The sequence below is a fragment of the Elgaria multicarinata genome, chromosome 1 (assembly GCF_023053635.1).
Source record: "Elgaria multicarinata webbii isolate HBS135686 ecotype San Diego chromosome 1, rElgMul1.1.pri, whole genome shotgun sequence".
Lineage (NCBI taxonomy): Eukaryota > Metazoa > Chordata > Lepidosauria > Squamata > Anguidae > Elgaria > Elgaria multicarinata.
The window spans coordinates 168,061,229-168,084,682 of record NC_086171.1 but is presented as its reverse complement, the minus strand read 5'-3'; the positions used below and the strand labels follow the sequence as shown (position 1 = coordinate 168,084,682).

The window sequence follows — 23,454 nt, the reverse complement described above, 5'->3', positions numbered from 1 at the left end:
TTAGCTATAAAATCCAGGCAAGCATGATAGCCAAGTCTTGTCTGACACCATTTATGGGTCCAAGATTGGTCTCCTGATTGGTTGCTCTCCAATTCTGGTTTCCCATGGCTTCCTTCCACGTCCAGCTCTTTTCCAAACATCTCTGCTGCCTACTTAGTAAATGGGTGCAGGGTAGTGATGGAGGCCATACTCACAATTGAGAATATAATGGATCAGACCAAGGGTCCATCTAGTCGAGCACTCTGTTCACACAGTGGCCAACCAGCTGTCAATGAGGGACCCACAGACAAAACATGGTGTAACACCTCCCTCCCACTCATGTTTCCCAGCAACTGGTGTATATAGGCTTACTATATAAGCAGATTTGAAAATAATCCAAACTGGAAGGAAATATATTTCTTCAAAGCCTTACAGGAGTTTACATTCCTATTATTTTGTTCTGATTGCTCTTATGAGGCACTCATTGGATTTTAAATCAGTGTACTAAAAAGGTCAGTATGCTTAAGTGGTTTGCAGCCCAGTTCTATGCATGTTTACTCATAAGTAATTCCTACTCTCAATTACTATTGAAATCCATGCATAATTAGCTGGGAATAAGACCAACGTAGCTCAATGTGGCTTACATCTGAGTAGACGTCTAGGATTGTAGCCTTAGGTTGCAATTCTATGCATACTTATTTGGGAGTAAGCCCCATTGAACTCAGTGGGATTCTGAGTAAAATGTTGGATTACATTGTTAGTATTTAAGGATGGAAGCAGTTCCATGGCATGGAATCAAAACAGAATGGACCAGATGATGACAGATTTTCCAAGCTTGTGGAGAATGATCAGACAGGTGAGTTCATGTGTCATAAGTCCTCCTTCCTCTCTCCCTCCTCCATGGTTTATGAAATGAAAATGTTCTCAATGAATATAGCTGGAGGCTGATGGGGAAAATAATGTGAGATCACCTAGATTTTTATTTGACAGGTGGCAGCTTTGTTGCCGGGTCTACAGCTGCTGGCATAGGAACCTGACTTCATAGCACAGGATAGGAGGATACTTTTATCTAGGCTGAACCTCAAAGGCTGAAAGAGGGGGAAACTGACATGACTGTGGTGCATTTCACATTATCTGTTGCATCTTGTGTAGCACATGACCAGCATGTGGGAATACCATGGCTGGACAGCTGTGTGTTTATAGATTTTAAGGTCAGAGGAACCTGGAATCATTGTCATGCTCTGACCTTTCTGATAAGGAGACCACAGATATCCACCCAGTAATTCCTACATGAGGCTCACAGCTTTTGATTGTGTCATGGGTTTGGGTTCTTATTTGCACTCCTGGCCAAAAGTACATACCAGGGTTCAGCTAGAGAAGAAAATTACACCTATGTTAGGATAGCAACACTAAATCAAAAGCCAAGAGAGCAAATGGAAGTATAAAAGGAAGCAGGACAGATACCTGCAAAAAGAAGTCAAGGAAGGTCCATTTGAAGCCATGGCCCAGATGGCCATAGTCCTTAGACACAGCCGGGAGCATATAACTGGAGCAATTCAAGCTGGTTGAATAACCACCCAAACAGACAATGGCTAAGGTGAACAGTAGCAAGGAAAATAAGACTCAGTAGACAGCTGATGCTTAAGAGCAGTAATATTTATTTATTATTGCATTTATAACCTGCCTTTTTTTTTCCTCCAAGGAACCCAAGGCAGCGTACATAATCCTCTTCCTCTCTATTTTATCCTCACAACCACAACCCTGTGAGGTACGCTGTCACCCAGTGAGCTTCCATGGCCGAGTGGGGATTAGAACTCAGATCTCCCAACTTCCAGTCCAACACTTTAGCCACTGCACCACACTGGTTCTGATTGCCCCAAGGAGCCTGCAGGGATTGTTCTGTTAAACTGGGCAGTGCACTTCCCGATCTGTACTGTATCTCTTCTGTGCAAATCCACAGGATTCCTGACTTCAGCTCTGTGGCTGTAGTGGAAGGAGCAAACATCCTACACTTGCAAAAGGCAACAGCATGCAGATTTCTATTATTATTATTATTATTATTATTATTATTATTATTATTATTATTATTTATATAGCACCATCAATGTACATGGTGCTCTCCAGAGTGAAGAGTTACAGCATTCTTCTCCAACCTGGTGCCCTCCAGATGCATTGGCTGGGGATGATGGGAGTTGTGGTCTAACACATCCGGTTGACGAAGACTGCCATAAATCTTAGCTCTGGATTAACAGAGAAGAGAGCTCCACATACTGTTGCTTTTTGCAAGCGTAAGGTGTTTGTCTCTTTTGCTACAACCATGGAGCTAAAGACAGGAATCCTGAGAATTCACACAGAAGGTCAGGAAGTGTTAATATCAGCTTAGATCTGGGAGAGGTCTCTGATGCCCTGACAGTAGCCTTCTTGGCCCATTATTTTTCAGGTTCTAGTGACCCAGGTCCAAAAGTTCTTCAGAGATCCCTGCCAGTCTGTCTTCTTACCACATCAAACCCTGCAACAGTGTTTCAATTTCCAAAGCTAGACAAAATCAATATCCTTCCCGAGGAGGGGAATCCTTATCACTCACAAACTGTGGCTGTTTGAAATACATCTGCTATGTAGAATTTCCTGACATTCAATACTACTTATTTGTTTGAGGAAAAAATGATGTGTGCGGGGGAGGGGGGACTTGAAAAATGTTGGAAGTGCCGGAATATTTCAATATATTTCTATTGGAATAATTTAGAATGTTTTGTCCCCAGGAACATGTTGAAGGCCTGGCTTTCTGTTCAAATCTAGGAGTTACCATGCTTATGTCAACATTTCTCTACAATGTTTTCTCACAAGCCCGAGTCCTTGACCGATATTACACTTGCCTGTCCGTTCTAACCACAGTGCTTCTCTCTGCCCCTCTCTCTGTGACAATTAGGCCCTGCATACGTAAAGTCATCAGCATGACACAGGGGTAGGCAACGTGGTACCCGGGAGCCCTCAGACACCTTTCTTAGCACCCAGTGAGATGCCCTCCTCCTCCACTTGTTTTTCTTTTTTTAAATAGCATTTCTTACTGGCAGTTGGGATCACTTTGAAGAAAAGTGAGAGCATCTACCTGCTCCTGTCTTCTTTTTCCATGGATACCTCCGGCAGGTGGCTGCAAGCCAATGTTTTCAACTGCAGTGTGCCTATTTTGTGGTGGTGCCCAGGACAGTTTATCAGATTCCAAAATGTGCCCATGAGTCCAAAAATGTTGCCTAATCCTGATGTCAGTGATTGGTAACTGACAATAAGGTGGGCTCTGCTCTCTGTGCTTTGAAAAAGGTATCTGGCGACTTGACTTCTCACCCAGAGCTGTCGTCAGGGCTGCAGTTATGGAAGGAGGGTGTCTGTGGCGGCCTGACCCCTTCTAGGATATCCCAGGGCCCCTTCCTGAATGCTCAGCTTTTATTTTATTTTTTAAAAAACAAGTCTCTAGTCCAACTTTCCTAAACCTGGTACTCTCCAGACACACATATGGGATTGCCAGTCAGTCACTCCTGCAGGGTTCCTGTGCCTTGAACAGGGTCTCAACAGACATGAAGGTAGCTGATACAATGTTCCCCATGGCACCAGCTCTATGTTAGGAACACATTCACCTGTTGCATAACCGTCTGTCATGGTGATTACCAGGGGGCAGAAGCCTGCCTGGAACAAGTTGGTTGGCAACCCCATGGAAGAGTGTTGTTCATGGGTTGGGTCTCCGTCCTAGCCTGCATAGAATGAATTCTGCACTTGTGGGAATCCAGCCTATGGGAAAAGAGAGAATGTAATGAGCAATAGCAATCAGCTAAAGTGCATCATCCCTGAGCTGGGATGCACAGTAGATGTTTGTCAGGGAGGGAGAGAGAAAAGGGAGTGAGAAAATAGTGCCAGGACTGACATTTGAGTGCTCAGCCAGTATTTTTGCCTCAATCTACCCCCACAGAGGAAGGGGGAGACTGCAGTGACTGAGTATCCTGCTTCCTTCCCCCTTGGGGTTGCACTAGACCTCTCCATGTGTGGTGACTCCACAGTCTGTGTGCAATAGAAACCAAACATCCTTAAAGGCCTCTCTTTTTGAAGAACATAAGAAGAACCAAGCTGGATCAGACCAAGTGTCCATCTCGTCCAGCACTCTGTTCACACAGTGGCCAACCAGCCATTGACTGGAAACCCACAAGCACAGCATGAGTGTAACAACACCCTCTCACCCATGGTTCCCAGCAACTGGTGTATGCAGGCTTACTGCTTCTGATACTGGAGACAGCACTTAGCCATCAGGACTAGGAGCCATTGATATGCATCCTCATTCTCCCACGTTCTCTGCTACATTGTTATCCCAGGTTCCATATTTCTCCATGTCATGGTGTGGTCATCCAGGCTTTTACCTTGCCTCCCCCACTGAAATTATTACAGGAACAATCAGGAACGACAGGTTGCTAAAACATGGACACATTCCCAGTTCTTTACTACCTGAATTCAATGCCATCAAATAATATACAATGTGTGGTTGCTGTAAAAGGGAATGGTTCGGTCTCCTGTGGTCCAGGGCCCCTGAATGGAATGACTTCCTTTTTCTAATATACTTGTTGCCATTATTACCTGCTGTCCAGCCATGGGAAACCCATATTTGGCGCTTTTATCTTCCTGCCTGTGCAATTTTTGTATGTCACTGCAGCTTCCCCCACCCCCTCAAGTTTTTCTGTTTTTACTCCTTCTCTCAAGGGCTTTTTGCATTCCCGCATCCATTTCCTGAACCTACAGCTGGTGGAGCCATTTATGAACAAGGTCACCTTCTTGTTTGTTTTGGGAGGGGGTTGTATGTAGTGAGGCAGTTGTTCCAAATGTATGAATCCTGGTTTGCTTTTCAAAGTCTGAACAAAATGAAAAATCATGGCGGAGAATGCAGATTGTCCAAAGTAGCAGGGCTAAAGGATTTCTCCATGTGGAGATCTGCTTGTGAATTAGCCCCTGAGCCTCTGGTTTACATGGCGAGCTGAAATGCTACATTTTGATTACAGTGGACTTCAGATGTGCAACAAGCAGTCCTGGCATGTTCTGGGGTAGAGAGAGAAAAGCTCATTAAAAACAGTCATTTGCCTCTGTGCTGAATGATATGCCCAGCGGCACAAGGAAAGGCTGTGGTGGCAGAGCAGGCTATCACTTTAACTACTCGATCCTTTTGTCATAGATCTGGTTCGTACAATACATTAGGTTTGCCATGGGTTATTTAACCAACAAGGAGTCGCTGCATGTGCGCTCACCATTATGAATATGCAACCCCCAATGTGGTTGCAGCATGTCATCTGAATCCAGCCATCGGGGTTCATGTGAGGGTTATTTAACCCTCCCAGCTTGCCATGTAAACCAGAGGCTGGGGTGCTTATTCATGAGCAGGTCTCCCTATGGAGAAGTCCTCAGTTAGAAATAGGGTTATGTGAGGGTTGTTTAACCCTCGCATAAATTCCGATGGCCAGGTTCAGATGACATGCTGCAACCCCATTAGGGGTTGCATATTCATAATTCTGGCTGCACTCACTGGGCAAGCACAGCGGCTTATCATGGGTTAAATAACCCACAATGAGCCCACTATGTCATGCAAACCAGCCCATATTCTTTTGATCAAGGAAAAATACAAGCATCCTGTTTGTATTTGTATTTTCTTGCAAATCCAATTCTATTGGCCCATTCCAAAGAAACATTGTGATAAAGGAGCATATCTGTACCAAAATCTGTTTAAATTCTTGCAAGGAAGGAAAGGCTGAACTAATTGGCTGAACCTACCTTAGGTTTTGTGGTGTTAAGAGATGGTCACCATTTTCAACAACATTCAGTTCAATATGTTTGTTCTGAAAGGGTGGGCAGGAATCAAAGAGATCTTTCAGATGGGGGGAAATCCTGTTCCCTTACTGTGGCTCTGCTACCTGCTTCTCTTCCTCATTTGCAACGAGCTGTAATTACATGAGGAAGAGAGCAGCTCACATTTGGCTTGTACAGCTCAATGACGTTGAATGGGACAGCACCCTCTAGTGGGCATTTTATGGTGCAACTTTGCCTACACTCGGCAAAGTTGCACCCAACAAACTTTGCCTACACCCGACAAATATCGATATATCTCAGAAGAGTCAGGCTTTCTGAGGTTTCTTTTTGAGCACTAAAACTGGAAAATGGAGCGGGAGACATACAGGAGGCTGATGTCGTCGGAATGACCCGTGAACATTCGAGAGTGGTCGGTCACAAGCGTGCTATAAAATGCTTCTTTAAAGAAGCTCAACGAGGCAGAGCAGAATATGTCCTTGCATGATCTTTATAATCAATTTACAATCAGTTGTTAGAGATGCTTTTGGTTTAAGGATTGTCTCTGAAAGATACTGGATCATTTAATAATCTGAGCAAAATAATGTGCTGTTGATCATTTCTTTGGAGGAAGAAAGAGCAGGAAGGAAGGAAGGGAGAAAGAAACCTGATGATGACGGGCAGGGGCAGGGCGGGAACCCTGCAAAACAGCAGAAACATCTGTAATCTGAGGTAAGAATGCTAATTTCTTTCTAACAGAGCAGCCTGCTTAGGATAGCTGGGGGCAGGGGAAGAGTAGAAAAACGTGCTAAGTAGGAAAGAATGGAGATGATCCATCTAGAGAAGTAAGACTGTAGGGTTCTAAAATAGAGCCATGGGAGAAAATCAGGGTGCATACGATTCATAACCTTATCCAAGCATGCTCACAAGTAAATTCCAGAGCTCAATAGGTGAATGCAGATTGCAGCCTGAGTGGTACAGATTTGAATTAGCTTGGTCTGCCAGTCTACTGCTGATCTCTATCGTTCAGAGGAAGCTGGCAATGGTTTCCATATGATGGCTTCTCTACTCCATCAACGTACCAAGCAAGGGGATAGTTATGCAGATCCTCTGTCTGGTCTGCCACCATTGCGTAGACTCATGGTCATTATCCATAGTCTTTGCTGGATTTAAACTTAAACCACACTGACATTTTCTCTCCACACTTATAAGAGAAAAGCCACACTCCTTTATCAAGGGTCTTCAGGGCCATATATTAACTTTTTAAAGGCAAGTTTCTGAAAGCTGAAAACATATTATCTTTTTTTTAAAATTCCAAAAAAGCACAAAGAAAGCTTGGGTGAGTGATAAAAATCTGGGTGGTTTTTTCCACTTGGCATAACTATCATGGCGACTATGACAGCTTCCTGTTTATTTCACTCTGCCTATTTCCCCCACCCCATGTATATTTTCCATGAGTCCCAAACTTAGAAAAAACAAGCTTCAAATTATAAATTTTACACAAAAATATTTGAAGGGGGGTGGGAAATCATGCAGTTATGCACACCATATGACAGCAAATTTAAATAATTTAGGCAGATAATTTTGCAGCAGCATTTGGAGCTTTTTTAGCATGCAGTTCCAGAAATCTTAGGTTCTTCTAAATGAGGCTTTTATTGTGCAATCACCCTAAGTCATTCATGAAATTTTACAGAGTGGTCCAGACACCATCATCTTCTATTTGTAACACTCTCATGTTTCCTAACATTTTGATCCGTATTCTTTTTTTTATCACAAAAAACCCATTAAGGAGGAAAAGATGGAATAACTGCCCAATGTCTTTTGACTGGTAGGAGCTGTCCTTCAGGAAGCACCCCTTGACTAAAGCAGTAACCATAAGCACACGGTTCTGGGAGCCTCATTAAACTGAATGGGATCTCCTTCCGAATAAGCCTGCTTAGGAGCAGTTTACACATTTCCTTGTAGTTAAGGCACAGACGTAAGAGCACCTTTACTACAGTGTTCCTTGGTTTTGCTGAAAACTTAATATGGAACCTTGAGCATATCTCGTCACATTCATTTTCTCTGGAAATGAAATCTAATTAAAACTTCATGTAGCACTGTTGCTTAGTTGGTGACTGAGATCCTTGAATGAAAGTAGCTGTCCAGGAGAGATGCAGTCTCAACTGAAACAAAAGACCACAGCAGCAATACTTTTGGGATAAATTTAAAGTCCAACTAGCATGGCAATCAGATTGGTATTGCAACACTGGGAGAGGGGGATTTAACCATTCTTTCTACCTTATTTTTCCAATTAAAACCTCCATAACATGGCTACTTATCTCCCAAAAGAAAACATACCTGTACCTGCATGATACCTGTAAACTTTCTCCACCCACAAATAACTTCAGGATATGGTTTTAACTGAGAATATTATGCTAGGAAAGAGTTAAAACACTCCCAGAGTCAAGATCCCAAAGCCAATCCCTCCCCCAGCTTGTATTTAAAACAAAAACACTGCAGGTCCTAAACACAGACCTTCCCTCTTAGTTGCACCCTCAGACTACAGTCCTAAACGTGCTTATTTAGAAGTCATTCTCAAAACAAATAGGATTTAAGTTCCAAGTAAACACAGGAATGTTTGTATCAAGAGTCCACATCCTTTAATCCGGGAAGCCCGCTCTCTTGCAATATCTGGGAAGTATCCGGACAGATTTTACTGCAGCCTCACACATTACACATTTCCTAATACTTTTATCTAGAACAGCGGTCCCCAACCCTTTCAGGTCAGTGGGCACATTTGATAAGTGTGTTGTGGACACTCTCACAAACTGGGGCTTGCTTATTCATAAAATGAATAAGCATTTATTCATTTATGGTGAACATGGCTGGTCACAAAACACTAATTTCCAGAAGACAAATAGTGAGACTGAAAGAAAAGTAACTTGTGCAAGAACCTAAGTACAAGGCAGAGATGGGCTCTGAAACTCAAAACCACCCTTTTGATCCCAAACACAGATCGTAACATGACGCTGGAGGGCAGCCCTTCACTTTGCAGTTTCCCAGTTAAAAAATAATTTAAAAGTCTTAATAAAATAAACATCGGGAAGGACAGGGAGTGGTATCTGTGGGCACACTGGTGCCTATGGGCAGCACATTGGCGACTGCAGATCTAGAAAGTAATGGGAACGCAATCGTAACCGTGTGTGTAGATTGAGCATCACATGTTGGGAACCTTAGACTGGTGTGTCTTCCCAGTTTGTGTGTTCGTGCAATCACAACATTGATATAGAACCTGGATGGAAATTATGCTATTTCATCAGTGCTTTACATACAAACAGGGAAAAAGCACATAATGAGTGACACAGCCCTGCCTCTAACGTGGGTTACTTCACAAACCAGTAATCCACATTAGACGTTTACTTCCTGGGACCATAAATCCCTGTTGCTCACCTCCAGAACCTACCTTCTTCAGAATTATTTCTATTTGTTTATGTCTTACACCTCTACATTGCCCAATAGCCAAATTAATCCTTGGAAGCTGGATCTTTCCCCTCCTTTGCCCTTAGAATACCTGAGGCCTAGAAACCCAGCAGAACGATGTGGTAGAGTTGTGAAGCGGCAATATGTACTGTACCACCTCAAGTTGCAGGTGGGATGTACTATTATGAATGCTCCCCTGGGAAAGTAACAAGCAAGCAGACAAATCAACCCCTCTCTGCAAGCAGAAAACTTGGGGGAAAGGTCCTCGACCAGCTTTCTTCTTTCAGGGAGGTTCGCTTTACCTAAAGGGGCATTGAAAATGGTCATCCGCCACCGTTTTCATAAAGTTGTCCTGTCCAGAGTCGACCAGTTCGCTGCCTGCGACTCGAGATCAGACACCCTGACGCCCTTCCAGCCCGCGGCTCCGAAGACCCAGCCCTCCACCTCCGCTCACACGCTTCTGAACAGCTGCAGCAACTGCCCAGGAATGGAATGCGACGGCTTTAGCAAAGAGCATGTGATTGGCTCCCACCTTGCCAAGCCCGCAGCCCATCGACCCTCCCCTCGGGGAGCGGGGAAAGCACTCCCACACGGACCGCCTCCTTCCCTGCTGCGGTTGGCTAGACCTGCCACCAATCCACTCCAGCACGTCGGAGCTGTCACTCGCGTCAACCCGTTGGGGCCAATCAGCGGGGAGCAGACGGGCGAGCGTCGCGCTCTCATTGGAGGCTAGTGATGTCAACTCCCCGAGTGAGGAAGGAGGTTATATCCAGCCCGCCTCTCTCTGCTCTACTCGCGGCATCAGCAGCGGCTTCTCAAGCCTTGGTCCAATTGCAATGTAGCAGCGGGAACGAGAGGTGGCCGAGGCTGGAACCTAGAAAAAGAGTCGGGAAGCCGGGCACTGGAGGTAGGAGCCGCTGGGCACGAGTAGGTCCCTCTCACTGCTCTAGTGGAAGTTAAGTCAGAGAGGAATTAGTGGAGCAGAAGGCGCCTGGGCTTTTAGGGAATGGGGTCAGGGGATGGTTTACGTAGTCGCCTATTCTATAGTCCTTTCCTCCGTCCGCCTCTTCCCTTCTCGGCTGTTTTTGTTTTTGCACTTCCGACTTGTGTTTTGGTGGGAGGGCTAGCGTGGCAGAGTAGCTTATATAGGATATAATGCCTGTGGGGTGGCGGTGTTGACTGAGAAGTACAGTCCCGTTAGGGCAGGCTACTGTCCTCTTGTTTTCATGATTGGTTTCGTGTATGGCTCCCCTCACCATCCCGGGGGTGTAAGAGATTTGGGGAGGGGTGGTGTGGTTGGAGGTACAGGGTTAATGATAGTAGGGTGCAACGTTAAGCAGGGTGTATAGAAGCTGCCTTATACTGAGTCTGGCCATTGGTCCATCTAGCCCAGTGTTGTTGACACTGACTGGCAGTGGCTCTCTGGGGTTTCAGGCAGGATTCTTTCCTCTCCCTACCTGGATGGGACATCCTGCCTGCAACATATGTGCTCCATCACACAGAGGTATGCCCCCAGTGTGTGTGTGTGTTTGGTAACAGATTTGTTTCCTCTCTATCATCAGATGCTGGAGATATGGATTAGCGAAGCTCTTTCTAAGATGCGTCTGTTCTTGCTCAATTACACATGAGCTGAATCTGACTTTTTTGCGGAGGAAGCAGATCATGCGTATAAGAGCGTCAGCGGACTGATCTAAGGATGGCTGCTAATGGAATGGGTGTGAGTTTAGGATGGCTGCTCAGGCCACCCAAGTGTGGGTAAAAAAGATATGAGAGGAAATGTAACCTGTTTTCAGAACGGGTGTAGGTTTGTGAAAAGAGATGGGTTACTCAGAACCCTGAAGTACATCATCTGTGACCTGGGTCGTGTAACTTAATGGTAAATGAGCCATTTTCTGACTCATCTGTTGGCAGCATTTCTTTTTTCTTATGTATAAAGTTGGATTGCTTAATGTTCAAACTGTAATCTGAAGCCCCTTGATTCTCTCATCCTTTGCTCAGACAAGATTATAGAACTTTGGCAATATGGCTGTTTGCAGTCCCATGAATAATATTGTACTCAAGATGATTTTAACTCTTACCCAGGCAATATTACTATTGGGATTTAGTATGGAGCACTTAATAAGCTTTTATTGTGATAAGGGCTGTGGTTTGTTGGGGTGACTTGCCATACAGATGCCAGATATGTGTGGCAAATCACCCCAACTCTGTGTACAAGCACAAAATTATAATGCAAGAGATTGTTGTTGGGGCACAGGAGGAACTAGGTAGTGGCTGTGTTTGGTTGCCTTCAGCCAAAGGACATCTTGCAGCTCTTATACCTTTAAATCTTAATCAAGTGGAGAGTTTGGGACTGCCGTATACAAGGACAAGGATCTGCTGCTTGTGCTCACGTCAGCTAGATGTTGGGTTTTAAAAAGCATTGTGTACAAGCACAGCAGAGGGCAGCAGTGAACATACATTAACACATTTGTACCTGTCTGGCTAGTTCTTTTTTTAATTTCATACTTGTTGCAGGCAGAAGCTGTCAGGTTTTTGGCTTTGGAACCCAAAAATGCCATGCGTGCACTTCCTGATGGAGGAAAGGCACTGTGAAGGTACTGTGTGCCAGCCTGACTTGGTTTCAAGGGTGCTCATTGGCTGCAGTTCTGTTGGCTCGCCAGCAATGAACAATGGTGTTTGTCCTCTGCATGGAATACATCTGTGCCTTATGTCCTGTGACTCGGGTGTATGAAGATTTCAAACAGGGTTTAATGTTCAAGGGCAGAGGGAAACCGGGCAGACACGGTGGTGACAGCGGAAACATAAGGGCCTCTTCCTCTGCAGCTGTTTTTATATTGACGTGTGTGTATGTCTAGCATTTTTTTTAGTAGCATAGAGAAGAACAGTGAAGCTATTGATGTATATACTAACACATGGGAGGGAGAGACTTTGTGAATGAAAGAGTTATTCTGTGGTTGCCTAAAAATTATATCATGTATTTTCCACTCTTCTGTATTTAAGGTGAGACAGCAGCATGATCCCTGAAGAGTCTGTAGAAGAATTTTTCAGTGCTAGCACTGGACAAGCTCACAGCAAAAGCCTGTCTGAGGATTTCATGTTGCTTTAAATAAAAACCTTCATTGCTACATGTTGTAAGGCGAGAGATTTCCTTTCTGAGAAAGAGGGTGGCTCTTCTCACAGTGCACTGATATCCGCACTGATATCCAGGCTATCTTGCAAGAAGACTGAAAGGGGAGTTCAAGAGGGTGAGAAGGCCAATGGCAAGACATTAACCAAGTCCGCATAATTGTTTGGAACCCAATGAAAGCAAGGCTTCCCTGACAGCCTAGATCTTTCCATTCTGGAGAAGAGAGATAATTTGGGAGTTTTTATTTTTCAATCCTCTAAGCCTTTAAGCTTTCTGGATAGCAGGAACTGGCTGGGAAGCCAAACCCAGACCTTATTCTACTCTTCTTTTTGTTCGTTTGTTTTAAAGCTGGAATCCAAATAAATTTCAAACTTGTTTTTAAAGATTCTAATTTCCAAAGTGCCTTTCAGAAGAATCTCTCTTCTCCATCTACTCTAAAGAGTAGTTGAGGTATTCCTGGCAGTTGCAGTAAGAACTGGGCCTGAAATCAGGAGGACATAAATTTGAGAAGATGCTCCAGAAAGTTACAAACCAAAGAAGCTCATGATTGGGACACTTTATATTGCATATTGAATGTGCCCCAACGATTCTTGCCTGCAGGGAGAACTCTAGGGAAGATTAACTGTAGTGAATTCGACCTCACTGGAAACTCCTGTGGTTTCTCTGCTGGCTCTGTGGCTGGCATCTCCAGTTCTGAATTGTGCTTGATGGGGGGTTTTGCTAGGGGAGCAGACCTTGCAGCTAAGGACAGTATTGTGGAACTAGGGGGCTTAGCGTCTATATGCCAACGGGCATATTGGCTTAACCCCCAAGCAAAAGTTTTTTTCTCTAAGCCTTGCCTTCTGTAGTATATCAAGAGTTGAAGGCTGGAGAAGGACTGCATAATCTTGCAACATGACATCCAAGTTGGAACAAAAGGAGGCTCATCACACCAATGGAGTGGTGCTACCCATTGTTGCTGGGCCTATAGACTGTCTCTCCAGCCCTGACCGAAAGCATCTCGTCGAATCTTCTGAGTTTTTAGGACCTGAAGAAGGAGGAGTGGAGGTGGTGGTGATCGAATCCCGAGCTAATGCCAAAGGGGTCCGGGAGGAGGATGCCCTGCTGGAAAATGGCAGTCAAACTACTGAGAGCGACGATACCAGCACGGACCGGGGCCCAGAACCAACCTCTCCTCTCAAAGAGACCTCTTTTTCCATTGGGCTACAAGTCCTCTTTCCTTTCCTGCTGGCAGGGTTTGGGACAGTAGCTGCCGGGATGGTGCTAGATATTGTGCAGGTAAGGCTAAGAGTCTTCAGCATGGCATTGGTTCAGAATCCCATATCTTGTTGGTGGCCTTAAGTATATGTCCTGTGAATGCAGTGATCTGCTGCTTGCATTCTTGGTGGGAGGCAGGAGTCTGTCAGGTAAAAGACCTGGCAAGCAATTGGATTGTATGCCTAAGAGTTGCACGTTCTTCCTTCCTAGTCCATCGATTACATATGCTGGAAGTAGGATAAGCTTCCCTGTTCTGTTCTGGAAGCACCAAAATTTCAGGTAGTCAGTAGCAGCGTTATCTGCTCTGCTACTGTTCTTTAATCTGAATACTCCTTAATAGCCCAAGATCCATTATCTCATAATTCTCAGCTTTCAGCAACATAAACTGTCAAATCAAGCTGCTGTTTTAAAATAAACGTCTACTCATAACAGTTGGAGGGTTGGGAATTTAAAGATGTTTAGGGTTCTCCTAGGAGAACAATTCTTAGAAAGTAAATAACTCAAGGCACTTCTTTGCTATCTTACCTTTTTTTATTATTATTGCATGGCTTGTGTAGTGCTTGTGGGTTTGGTGATAGTATATGTGCCTGCAGAGTTGCCAGTTGGAATGAGTCAAAGTGCTGCAGTAAACCTACATAGCCAGTGGCCAAGACTGGTAATGATATCAATGCTGACAAATTAGAGCAGCTGCTATGCAGTTAAAAGACCTCTTTAGCTGAGGGTTGGAAAGAGAAACTATTTTTTTTCATCAATAAAAAATGTGAATTAAAAAAAGAAAGAAAAAATATGCTTGACGTTTTGCATGTGGACACCCTGATCTGGCTTTGCCCAAATTCAAACTCCCCTTTCTTTGAAATAAATATTAGAAATGCAAGTCGCCCAGCAGACTTGGACTGAAACACAAGTCGTCATGTGAAACTTGAGTCCTTTTCAAATGACGATCCTGGGTCACTGGGATTATTACAGTGTCACTGGTCTCTGTGTGCAGCTAGCTGGCAGGTCATGTTAAAGGCCATGGCCCTGTCTTTAGAGACTTATTTCTCTCCTTTATGCAGGCCAAGGAGCACTTTGGACAGAATCAACCCTACAGATTCTAAACATCTTTCCCCAACCTGGTGTTCATCTTGATGTGTTGGACTGCAATTCTCATAATTCCCAGACAGCATAGTCTGGGAATTATCTGGCAAGTGCCAAGTTGGGGAAGGCTTTTATGCATTATGGCTGGCATAGGAAGTTGTCAGGTGGCCTATTATATTCACCTGAGCTTGGGTTGAAGCTGCTGCTGCTGCTGCTCCTGAGCAGGCTACATGTTCTGTTTCCTTTGGAATAGGAGTCTCTTCAGTATAGCCGACATTAAACACCCAGCCAAAGATGAATAAAAGGAATCAAAATTGCCATTGATTCCTTCCTGCACTCATGCTCCTTAACAAAAACACAGTTTCATATTATTTGCATGCTTTTAGGAGCTGGAGGGGAGTTTTATTGCTAGGTCTGGCAAGAAGAGCATAATAAAGCAATACTACAGAATACATTTCATAGAATCATAGAACAGTAGAGTTGAAAGGGGACTATAAGTCCACCTTAAAGCATACCTGAAAGATGGCTGTCCAGCTGCAGCTTGAAGGCCTCTAGTGTGGGAGAGCCCATAACCTCCCTAGGTAGTTGGTTCCATTGTCATACTGCTCTAACAGTCAGGAATTTTTTTCTGATGTCCAGCCGAAATCTGGCTTCCTGAAACTTCAGCCCGTTATTCCGTGTCCTGCACTCTGGGATGATCAAGAAGAGATCCTGGCCCTCCTCTGTGTGACACCCTTTCAAGTATTTGAAGAGTGCTATGTCTCCCCTCAATCTTCTCTTCTCCAGGCTAAACATGCCCTGTTCTTTCAGTCTCGCCTCATAGGGCTTTGTTTTCAGATCCCTGATCACCCTCGTTGCCCTCCTCTGAACCTCCTCCAGCTTATCTGCATCCTTCTTGAAGTGTGGTGCCCAGAACTGATGTTCTTGATCTTCTGTTTGGGTGACAGATTTGGATGGTACTGGTAAATAAACCAGATGAGAACCATGCTTCATGGGCAAGGAAAGTTCATTATTACCTTTATCATCCCAGTGCATTTCCTAAACAAGGTGGGATTGCTGAAGCCTAAAATTAAATCCTGATTACTCGTGAGGTATCCTTGGTGTGTGTTAATTGGCATTGCTGTCTATAGATTCAATTTGGTTTTGAGGAGTGGCTTCAGATATGTTATGTACAAATGAATCAGGATTACCATATAACTGAAGCAGCAGTATGCACCTGCTAGCAATTTGCTGAACGTTGTTAGGTGTACCTTTTATCTGATGATGCAGTGGTGAGGTTTACATGAAATGTTTCTATGTAATTGCTCATGCAGTTAGCCCTCTATCAGTCTGAGCTTGTTGGACCTACAGAATCCAATTCATAGGATCTTTGGAAGAATCCCACTGCTCAGATCAGCTTGGTATGGAAGTGATGTCTCTAACTAAATATACAAATTAATCCTATGTTATCTCTGTTGGAATAGGAACCAAAGGATAAGGAGTAAGCCAGTTGGCACCTTCCCTTTTACCTGTTGGAGGGCAGTGGTTTTCCTCTATAACAACTTGCCTCCTTCTCTTCCAGAAGGGTTGTTGGGGAGGATCATCTGTAGGTGCTCAAGTGATCTGTTAATGCTATTTAATGTGGAGTATGATAGCATATAGAAGGGGTGCCCCAGTCTTACCCTTTGGGGTGCCCCAGATAATCACACCCCCTTTTCCTGGCCCCAACCCTTTCTCCCACCCACCAATCGTTGGGCGGTTTCCCAGCTTTGGTGCAGTTTTTCCTCCATTCGAAAAGGTTGAGATGGTTTTCCTGAGGCTTAGTTACTGGCCGTGAGAGTTTTCAGCTAAAAGGTGCTAATACTTTTGTTGTTTTGGCCCTGTCCCTTTTGGCCCATTACCTTCAGCCCCTCCCCCACCACTGAAATGGGATTCGGCCCTTAGGCTTAAAGAGGTTCTGCATCCCTGATATATTATGTGAATTTGACTTACTCAGAAAAAAACCACCACCCATCCCTAAATGGAAATCCTACTTTAAAAGTGTACGTGCCACTGTTTTGTAGTCATGGGCTATTACATATATGTCAATATTTAAACCTTCCATCTTACAATGGAATTACCCAAAAGCAAACTCTAAAACCAACAAGCTAATATCCTAAGAAAATAAAAAACACGGACTAATTTACTTGTATTGGCTGCCTTTCTTTAAAGTTGAAGCTCTTAATACCTTCATACTCAGTTCATTCCCACTGGCATTTTGAAAGTGCTTTCAGATATTTCACAGCTCAGTGGGAAATCTGAACTACTCCAGATTTTTTCTTTGCAGAAAGATGTGGTGCTCAAATGTTAGCAGCATGAGCCTGTTGGCACCTCCCTGAATGCCAGTGTAGCCAAATCTCTTGCTTATGAAACCTGTTGATTTAATCTGAACATGTTTGATAGCTCTTTTCCCTGGACAGAGATGGCCTTTTTGAGCTTCTGGGTTCCAGGTCATCTACTCCCAGCAGCTTGACATCTAGAACCTATTTCATTTTTATCCCCCTATTTTCTCCAAGGAGCTCTGGTGGCAGCTCATTAGGCTAGTCTGACAGCTCTTCTTTTGCTTCTCAGTTTACTCATGAAAGCAAAGGTATTTTTTTCTGGATTAGGGGTGAAAGAGGTTGCTGTCTATTTTCTTGCTTCAAAGCTATTTTCTACCTTCAGCAAGTGCCATACACAATGAGGTTAAAACAAGAATACGATATTCTTAACAACTTCGGATTAGGGTAGCTGAAAGATTGCCTTCTCCCACATATATCTCCCTGAACCTTCAGGTCTTCTTCAGTCCCTGCTCTGGGTTCCCCCAGCAACTGAAGTGAGGTTGGTGGCCTTCTCAATGTGGGCACCTTATTTGTGGAATGCTCTCCCCAAAGAGGCCAGCCTGGAGCCTTCTTTATGGTCATTTTGTTGTCAGGTTCATACCTTCTTTTTATTTTCCTAGGTCTTTTTAAAATCTGATCTTAATGTCTTTAATGGTAATCCACCGTGATTGTGTAATTTATTTATTTATTTTGTTATGTGAGGGGCTGTAACTGAGTGGCAGAGCACCTGCTTTGCATGCAAAAGGCCCTAGATTCAATCCCTGGAATCTCCACATAGGGTTGGAAAATCTCCAGCCTAAAGCCTTGGAGAACTGCTGCTGCCAGTCAGTGTCAACAATACTGAGCTAGTTGAACCAATGGTCTGACTTGGTAGAAGGCTAATACCTAGCTACCTAGGTTCTTATTAATGATGTGATACTGGTTTTATTTGTCTGTTTGCTGACAAATTTTAAGTTGTTACTTGCTTTATGATATTATTACTTAAGGCAGTATCCAGTACTGCTGCTGCACCTCTACTCTTTCTGTTGCACTGAACTGCTTGTCAGCGCAACAGTAAGCTAGCATTTCCTAAAGCAAGCCTGGAAATGAGCCAAAATGCTCATTTCTGGATAACAGGACAGGTGAGTAGAACTCCCTTCTACCGGCTCTGCTGACTTGCCCTGTTCTGGAAACTAATGTTTCAGCTTGCTTCTGGTTGGTTTAGGAAGCGCTAGTGGTGGGTGGATTCCTCTTGTGAGTGTTACTGGGCGGCCTATTTAGATGCTGTAAAAACTATGATAATCAGAAGCAATAGGTTTTAAGGGGGAGACAGGTCTATTTAAACATCAGTAAAAACTTGTTTGAGTCATTCAGTCTTGGAACAAGCTGTTTAAAGAGATTGTGGATTCTCTTTCCTTGGAGGCTTTCAAGGAAAGATAGACAAGTCTGTTAGGGATATTGTAAACAAACATAGGATAACCTCTCTTGGGGCAAGCAAGTTGGAGCTAAATTACTTGTATAGCCTCTTTATATGTTAATTGTCTTCCAAAGCTGGTGTACCACTTTCAGTATTAAATTTGCTCCTCTTACAGCACTGTGTACATTTGTTTCTCAAAATGCCAGTTCCTAGAGTTACATAGTCTGTGTTATTGTATGTTGTTTAATAGAGAGAATACTGGGAATGGATGATCACTGTGGTGGAACATAGCAATTAGCATCCCGTGGGGAGCAGTTTCTCTGCACGTGATCAAATTTCCCCTTGGCCTTTTTAAAGACGTCCAAGCATGCCTTGATATGAAACAAAGAACTGGGAGTTCGGTGGTTATATATGTTGATTCCCCTTTCATGATCTCCAGTCCTAACAAGGGCAGATAAGGGAACAGGCATAATTCTATAGTTGAACGGTACATCCTTTTCTGCAATAAGAACTTTAGTCAGTTCAGGATTCAAATGAATCTGCTGTTGGAACACCTATTGATAGTTTTAGTAGAGATGGGAACCCAGGGCGTTAAGCACTCCTGTCTGAATCACCTTTTCATTTTAGGGTGCAGAAAGTCATACAGCTCCCAGTATTCCTCAGCCAGTATGCAGTGTGCCCTTGGTGCCAAAGAACTGTATACAACCATGAATTGAATGGAAACTTGAGAGATGACAGCTTGAAAGGCACTCTAATATTTTGTGCAATATAGCTGAAATTCCACTACACCTTAAATGCTAATCTACCTACTTCCTGTGAGCAGTAGCTTAGAGCCAGTGCTGATAGCCAAGCCATTTGAAATCTCTTAGCCTGCATCTGTCATGCATGGTAGCCAAATACCTTTCCAAGGGTACAAGTAGTACCTGATGTATTACTTGTTCTATTATAGCTACATTTTTTTTCCAAGTCACCTGGAAGAAGCCCAATATTCCACTTCAAAGTACCTTTATACAGAGGCTGTGTACAAAGACGTATTCATGATATTTGATTACTTAAGTATTATTCACTTTTTCTCCACCTTGGTAGATACCAATCATACACGTTCAATATGTTTTTGTAATTTAGGGGAAAGGTTACTATAGCACATAGAAAAGGGCCTCTGAAAATAATTTTATTTAAAATATTTCTAGGGCAAAAGCCCTCAATACTTTCAATTAATAGGCAGGTTCATATGAGAGAAGGTGGCCTTCTAGCTACTCAGGCCATGTGGGCATTTAAACTAGTGCTTTCAATTGGGACCAGAAACAAACTAGAAGAACTTCTAATACTGGATACAGTCACGGTCGGTTTCACTTGTGCATCCACCAGCAATGCTGAATTTTAAAACATCCTAAAAACCTGATTTTTAGAGGGAATGCAAGCCCATTCAGAACAGGGTGGTTAAGGTCCAGTTCATAAGTTGATAAACGTTAAATTGTGTGAGAGCACAGAAGGCGTAATGTCAAGGGTGTCGCCTGGCATTTGGTGGCATGTTGGTGCCTGGAGGCATCACTCCACAATTGGAATAAATGAACACTGTCATTTGCTTATCCAATTTGTGATGGTAATAAAAGGATAAAAATGGCTAGTACTTGTGAAGGCTTTAGGCACAGCTGTTGTTCCTTTTTTGAACCTGCCTGCCTAGAACTGCAAATGTGCCAGGCGATTCATTGCTTGCAATTCATGGCATATTGACTTCTGGACAGTGAGGGATTCCGCTTGAGACTTGACCAATTGGCAGCCAGTTCAAGGTCCTTATTGTAGCTTTCTATCTATGTCAGTCATGGTGCTGTGATAAATATGAAATGATTACATTATAAAGCACAGACCACACTTGGAGTAGTCTGCACTCTTCAGATCGCTGTACCTCAGAGGGGATCTTGTGGCGCTAAGAGGGGGCAACCAGAATGATCAAGGGGCTGAAACAGCTTCCCCATCAGAAGAGGTTACAATGTTTGGTGGGGGGTTGCTTAGGAAATAAAGGTGAATAAAATGGAAGTGCATAAGTGATAGAGGTGTATAAAATTATGCCTTTTCTTAAGAAAATGGATAGAGAAGTTTTACTCCTTTATAATACTAGAACCTTAGATCATCCAGTGAAGCTGACAAAAGCAAGTACTCTTCATAGTGCATAGTTCAACTATAGAATTCACTACTGGAAAATATAATGATAGCCACCAATGTGGACAGCTTCAAAAAGGCTATCAATTCATCATGGTTAATATTTCCTCCAAGGGTGTAAGGCAGGTAAGCATTCAAGATGAACAAGAAAAAGGGAGAAACATCTCAGGATGCTGTAGACAACTTCATTGTGAACAAGCCCATCACATTCCGGCCTCTTGCTTTCTATTAGGCCTTCAGGGGGTTATAACAATGTCTGCGGAAATTATTTACAACAGGTAAATAGTCGCCAGTGTATAGACACAAGACAACCTGTTGTAAATAATTTCTGTAGACATGACAACTCCTTGAAGAAGACCTAACAGAAAGCAAGACGCCGAAATGTGGTGGACTTGTTCACAATGAAGTTGTCCACAGCATCCTGAGATGTTTCTCCCTTTTCTTGTTAATATTTCCTCCAGTATCATGCCTCTGAATTCCAGTTGCTAGGGAACATGGCCAGCAGGGGGGTTCTGCCTTCATGTTTGCTTGTGGGCTTTCCTCAGGCATCTGGTTGGCTACTGTGGTAACCGAAGGAACTATATAGGCCTTCGGTCTAATACCGTAAGACCTTTAACATTCTTAGATTGGCATATGAGTATGTGCTCTGTGTGTTACTGCTAGTCATACCAGGCACCTTCCCAAGCTCAGCATAAATCTATGATGTGCATTTTAATTGTCTCATGTCTCCAAACATTCAGGCAAAATCACATTGCCAAAACTCTTAATTCTAACTTCTCTTCAAAAGTTTTTCTTGCCTCTTGCCCAAATAAAAAGGTCTTGAATTACTTCCAGAAAATTCCTCAATACAAGTGCCAATGCTGGCTTAAGAAGCTGCAAGTGCCTGCCCTGAAATTTATTTGCCTAGGAAGCTAAAGTGACCAGAAGTCCGGGGATGTCACAGAGTCACATCAGAATCAGATTAACTGAATGGAAGAGGCTGAACTGCTGTTGTCCAATAAATACTTGTATGTGTCAGACAGCCTTCCCCAACCTCCAGATGTGTTGGACTGTAACTCCCAGCAACCTGCAACTCCCAGGTTGGGGAAGGCTAGGCTAAGGTAACTGGAGGAACAAATTTCCAAGACTGTGAAGCTTCCACCAGAGGTTTGTCTTCATTCTCGCTTCCCTCAGTCAGGTCCTTTGAACAGTACATCAGAAACTAGTACTAGTGATTCCTATGAGACTTCTTTACCTCATGTACTCTTGGGATTTCAGTGTTACAGTGGTTTTTAGCAGCTGCTTTTTTTCAAGCAGCGAAACCAGTCATATTTGAGCCTCCTTAGCAGTTCTTCTTCCTCTGTGGCTTGATCCCAGCTGTTTACTTCAAGATTCTACTTATCTAATTGACTTGGGCCACAAAGCTGAACTGCCATCCAATGACTGTAATTTTCCTTCCGTACTGCTTTTAATGATCACTCATGGGAACTCGACTGTAACAATGTGTTGCCTGAAGCATAATAAATACTACTCATTTTCCTCTTCTGCCTGCCCTGCCTTCAAATATCTGCTGGTCTTCGAATGTTGACACACATGTCACAGGATGATCTAGAATTCGGCCTAGCAGCTTGACGGGCTCGTCTAATCTTTAGGTATTAAAGTTGGGATGTATTCCATCTTAGGGAGGAAACTTAATGTTCAATGAATGGAAAGTGTTGAAAGCTGACCTGTGACTACACTGTAGGTGGTATCTGGGGGAGTGAGAGGATATTTGACAAGTATGTATTGGAGGACAGCAGTTCAGCCAGCCGCGTTCACAGTTAATCTGATTCTGATGTGACTGTGTGACCCTTCTGGACTTCTGGTCTAACTTCCTAGGCAGATAAATTCCAGGGCAGGCGTTGCAGCCTTTGCAAATACAAGCACCAGCATTGATGTTTGCATGGAGGGATTTTGTAGGGCAGGTCTTTATTTCAAACCTCCTCTGGATGCCAATTCATATTGGGCAAAGGCAGCTAATGAGTGACAGATGTGACCTGTGGCAGACAATGTGCCAATGTGGTTATAGCCCTGCCCAGAAAGTAATGTATGACTTGGCTATATAGTTACAGGGCTAGGCAGAAAGTACTGTATGACCTGGCACAATACTGGGTTAATCCGTACTCAGGATTTTGTGAACCTGTTTCCATACCTGGGATGAAAGACAACTATGGATAGTGGATTCAGGGAGATGCCAGGTATGGAAAGCCACACATTTTCTTCTGTCCAAGGAGGGTGGATTACTTTTTAGCCCAGTGAGAAGCTTTGCAGTATCGCTGCCTCTGTTTCAGTTTGGCTAACTCTTGAGATTGTGTCTAATAAATAGCACATACTTTAAAATTATGTCCCCTTTCTTTCAGTGTGCATGCCAAATGTGAACCTTTATAATTGGCTATTGTGCGTTGGCAGTGTTCTAATGATTCTTCTAAAATATACTGAGTCTTGTGAATCTGACAATCATAGCGTAAAATCCACTGTTAGTCCTACTTAGAGTAGACCTATTGAAATGAATGGGACCTAAGTTAGTCATGACTAACAAGTCCCATTCATTTCACCAGGTCTATTCTAAGTAGGACTCACGTTGGATTTTACCCATAGCATTTAGGGCTAGGTTTGTGACCCTCTGCAGCCTGTTGAACTGTCACTTAGCTGCAGCCATTCCAGTGGGCTAATGGAAGCAGGGCTATTCTATCAGCTCTGATGAAACACCAGCAACTTCTGGCTCTTCCTCTCCTTGAACTATTCTAGCTGTATTTTTGTTACATTTGTTACATTATTTTTACATTAATATACCGCCCCAGAGCCGAAGCTCTGGGCGATTTACAAAAGTT

The 23,454-nt window shown here is 43.5% G+C and overlaps 1 protein-coding gene across 3 annotated transcripts in view; it reads left to right on the top strand.

Moving 5' to 3' along the window:
* The first annotated feature begins 10,086 nt into the window (after positions 1-10,086).
* Positions 10,087-23,454, top strand: part of SLC41A1 (solute carrier family 41 member 1) — a 40,327-nt gene continuing 26,959 nt past the window's right edge. The window contains exons 1-2 of one of the 3 annotated variants that reach the window (XM_063142588.1): positions 10,087-10,156; positions 12,250-13,654. In XM_063142588.1, coding sequence (XP_062998658.1) covers positions 13,271-13,654 — 384 coding nt within the window. In that variant the 5' untranslated portion in view covers positions 10,087-10,156; positions 12,250-13,270. Of the gene's footprint in view, positions 10,177-11,823; positions 11,844-12,249; positions 13,655-23,454 lie in introns of those variants that run through there. The other 2 variants (XM_063142596.1, XM_063142603.1) reach the window with 2 other exon arrangements.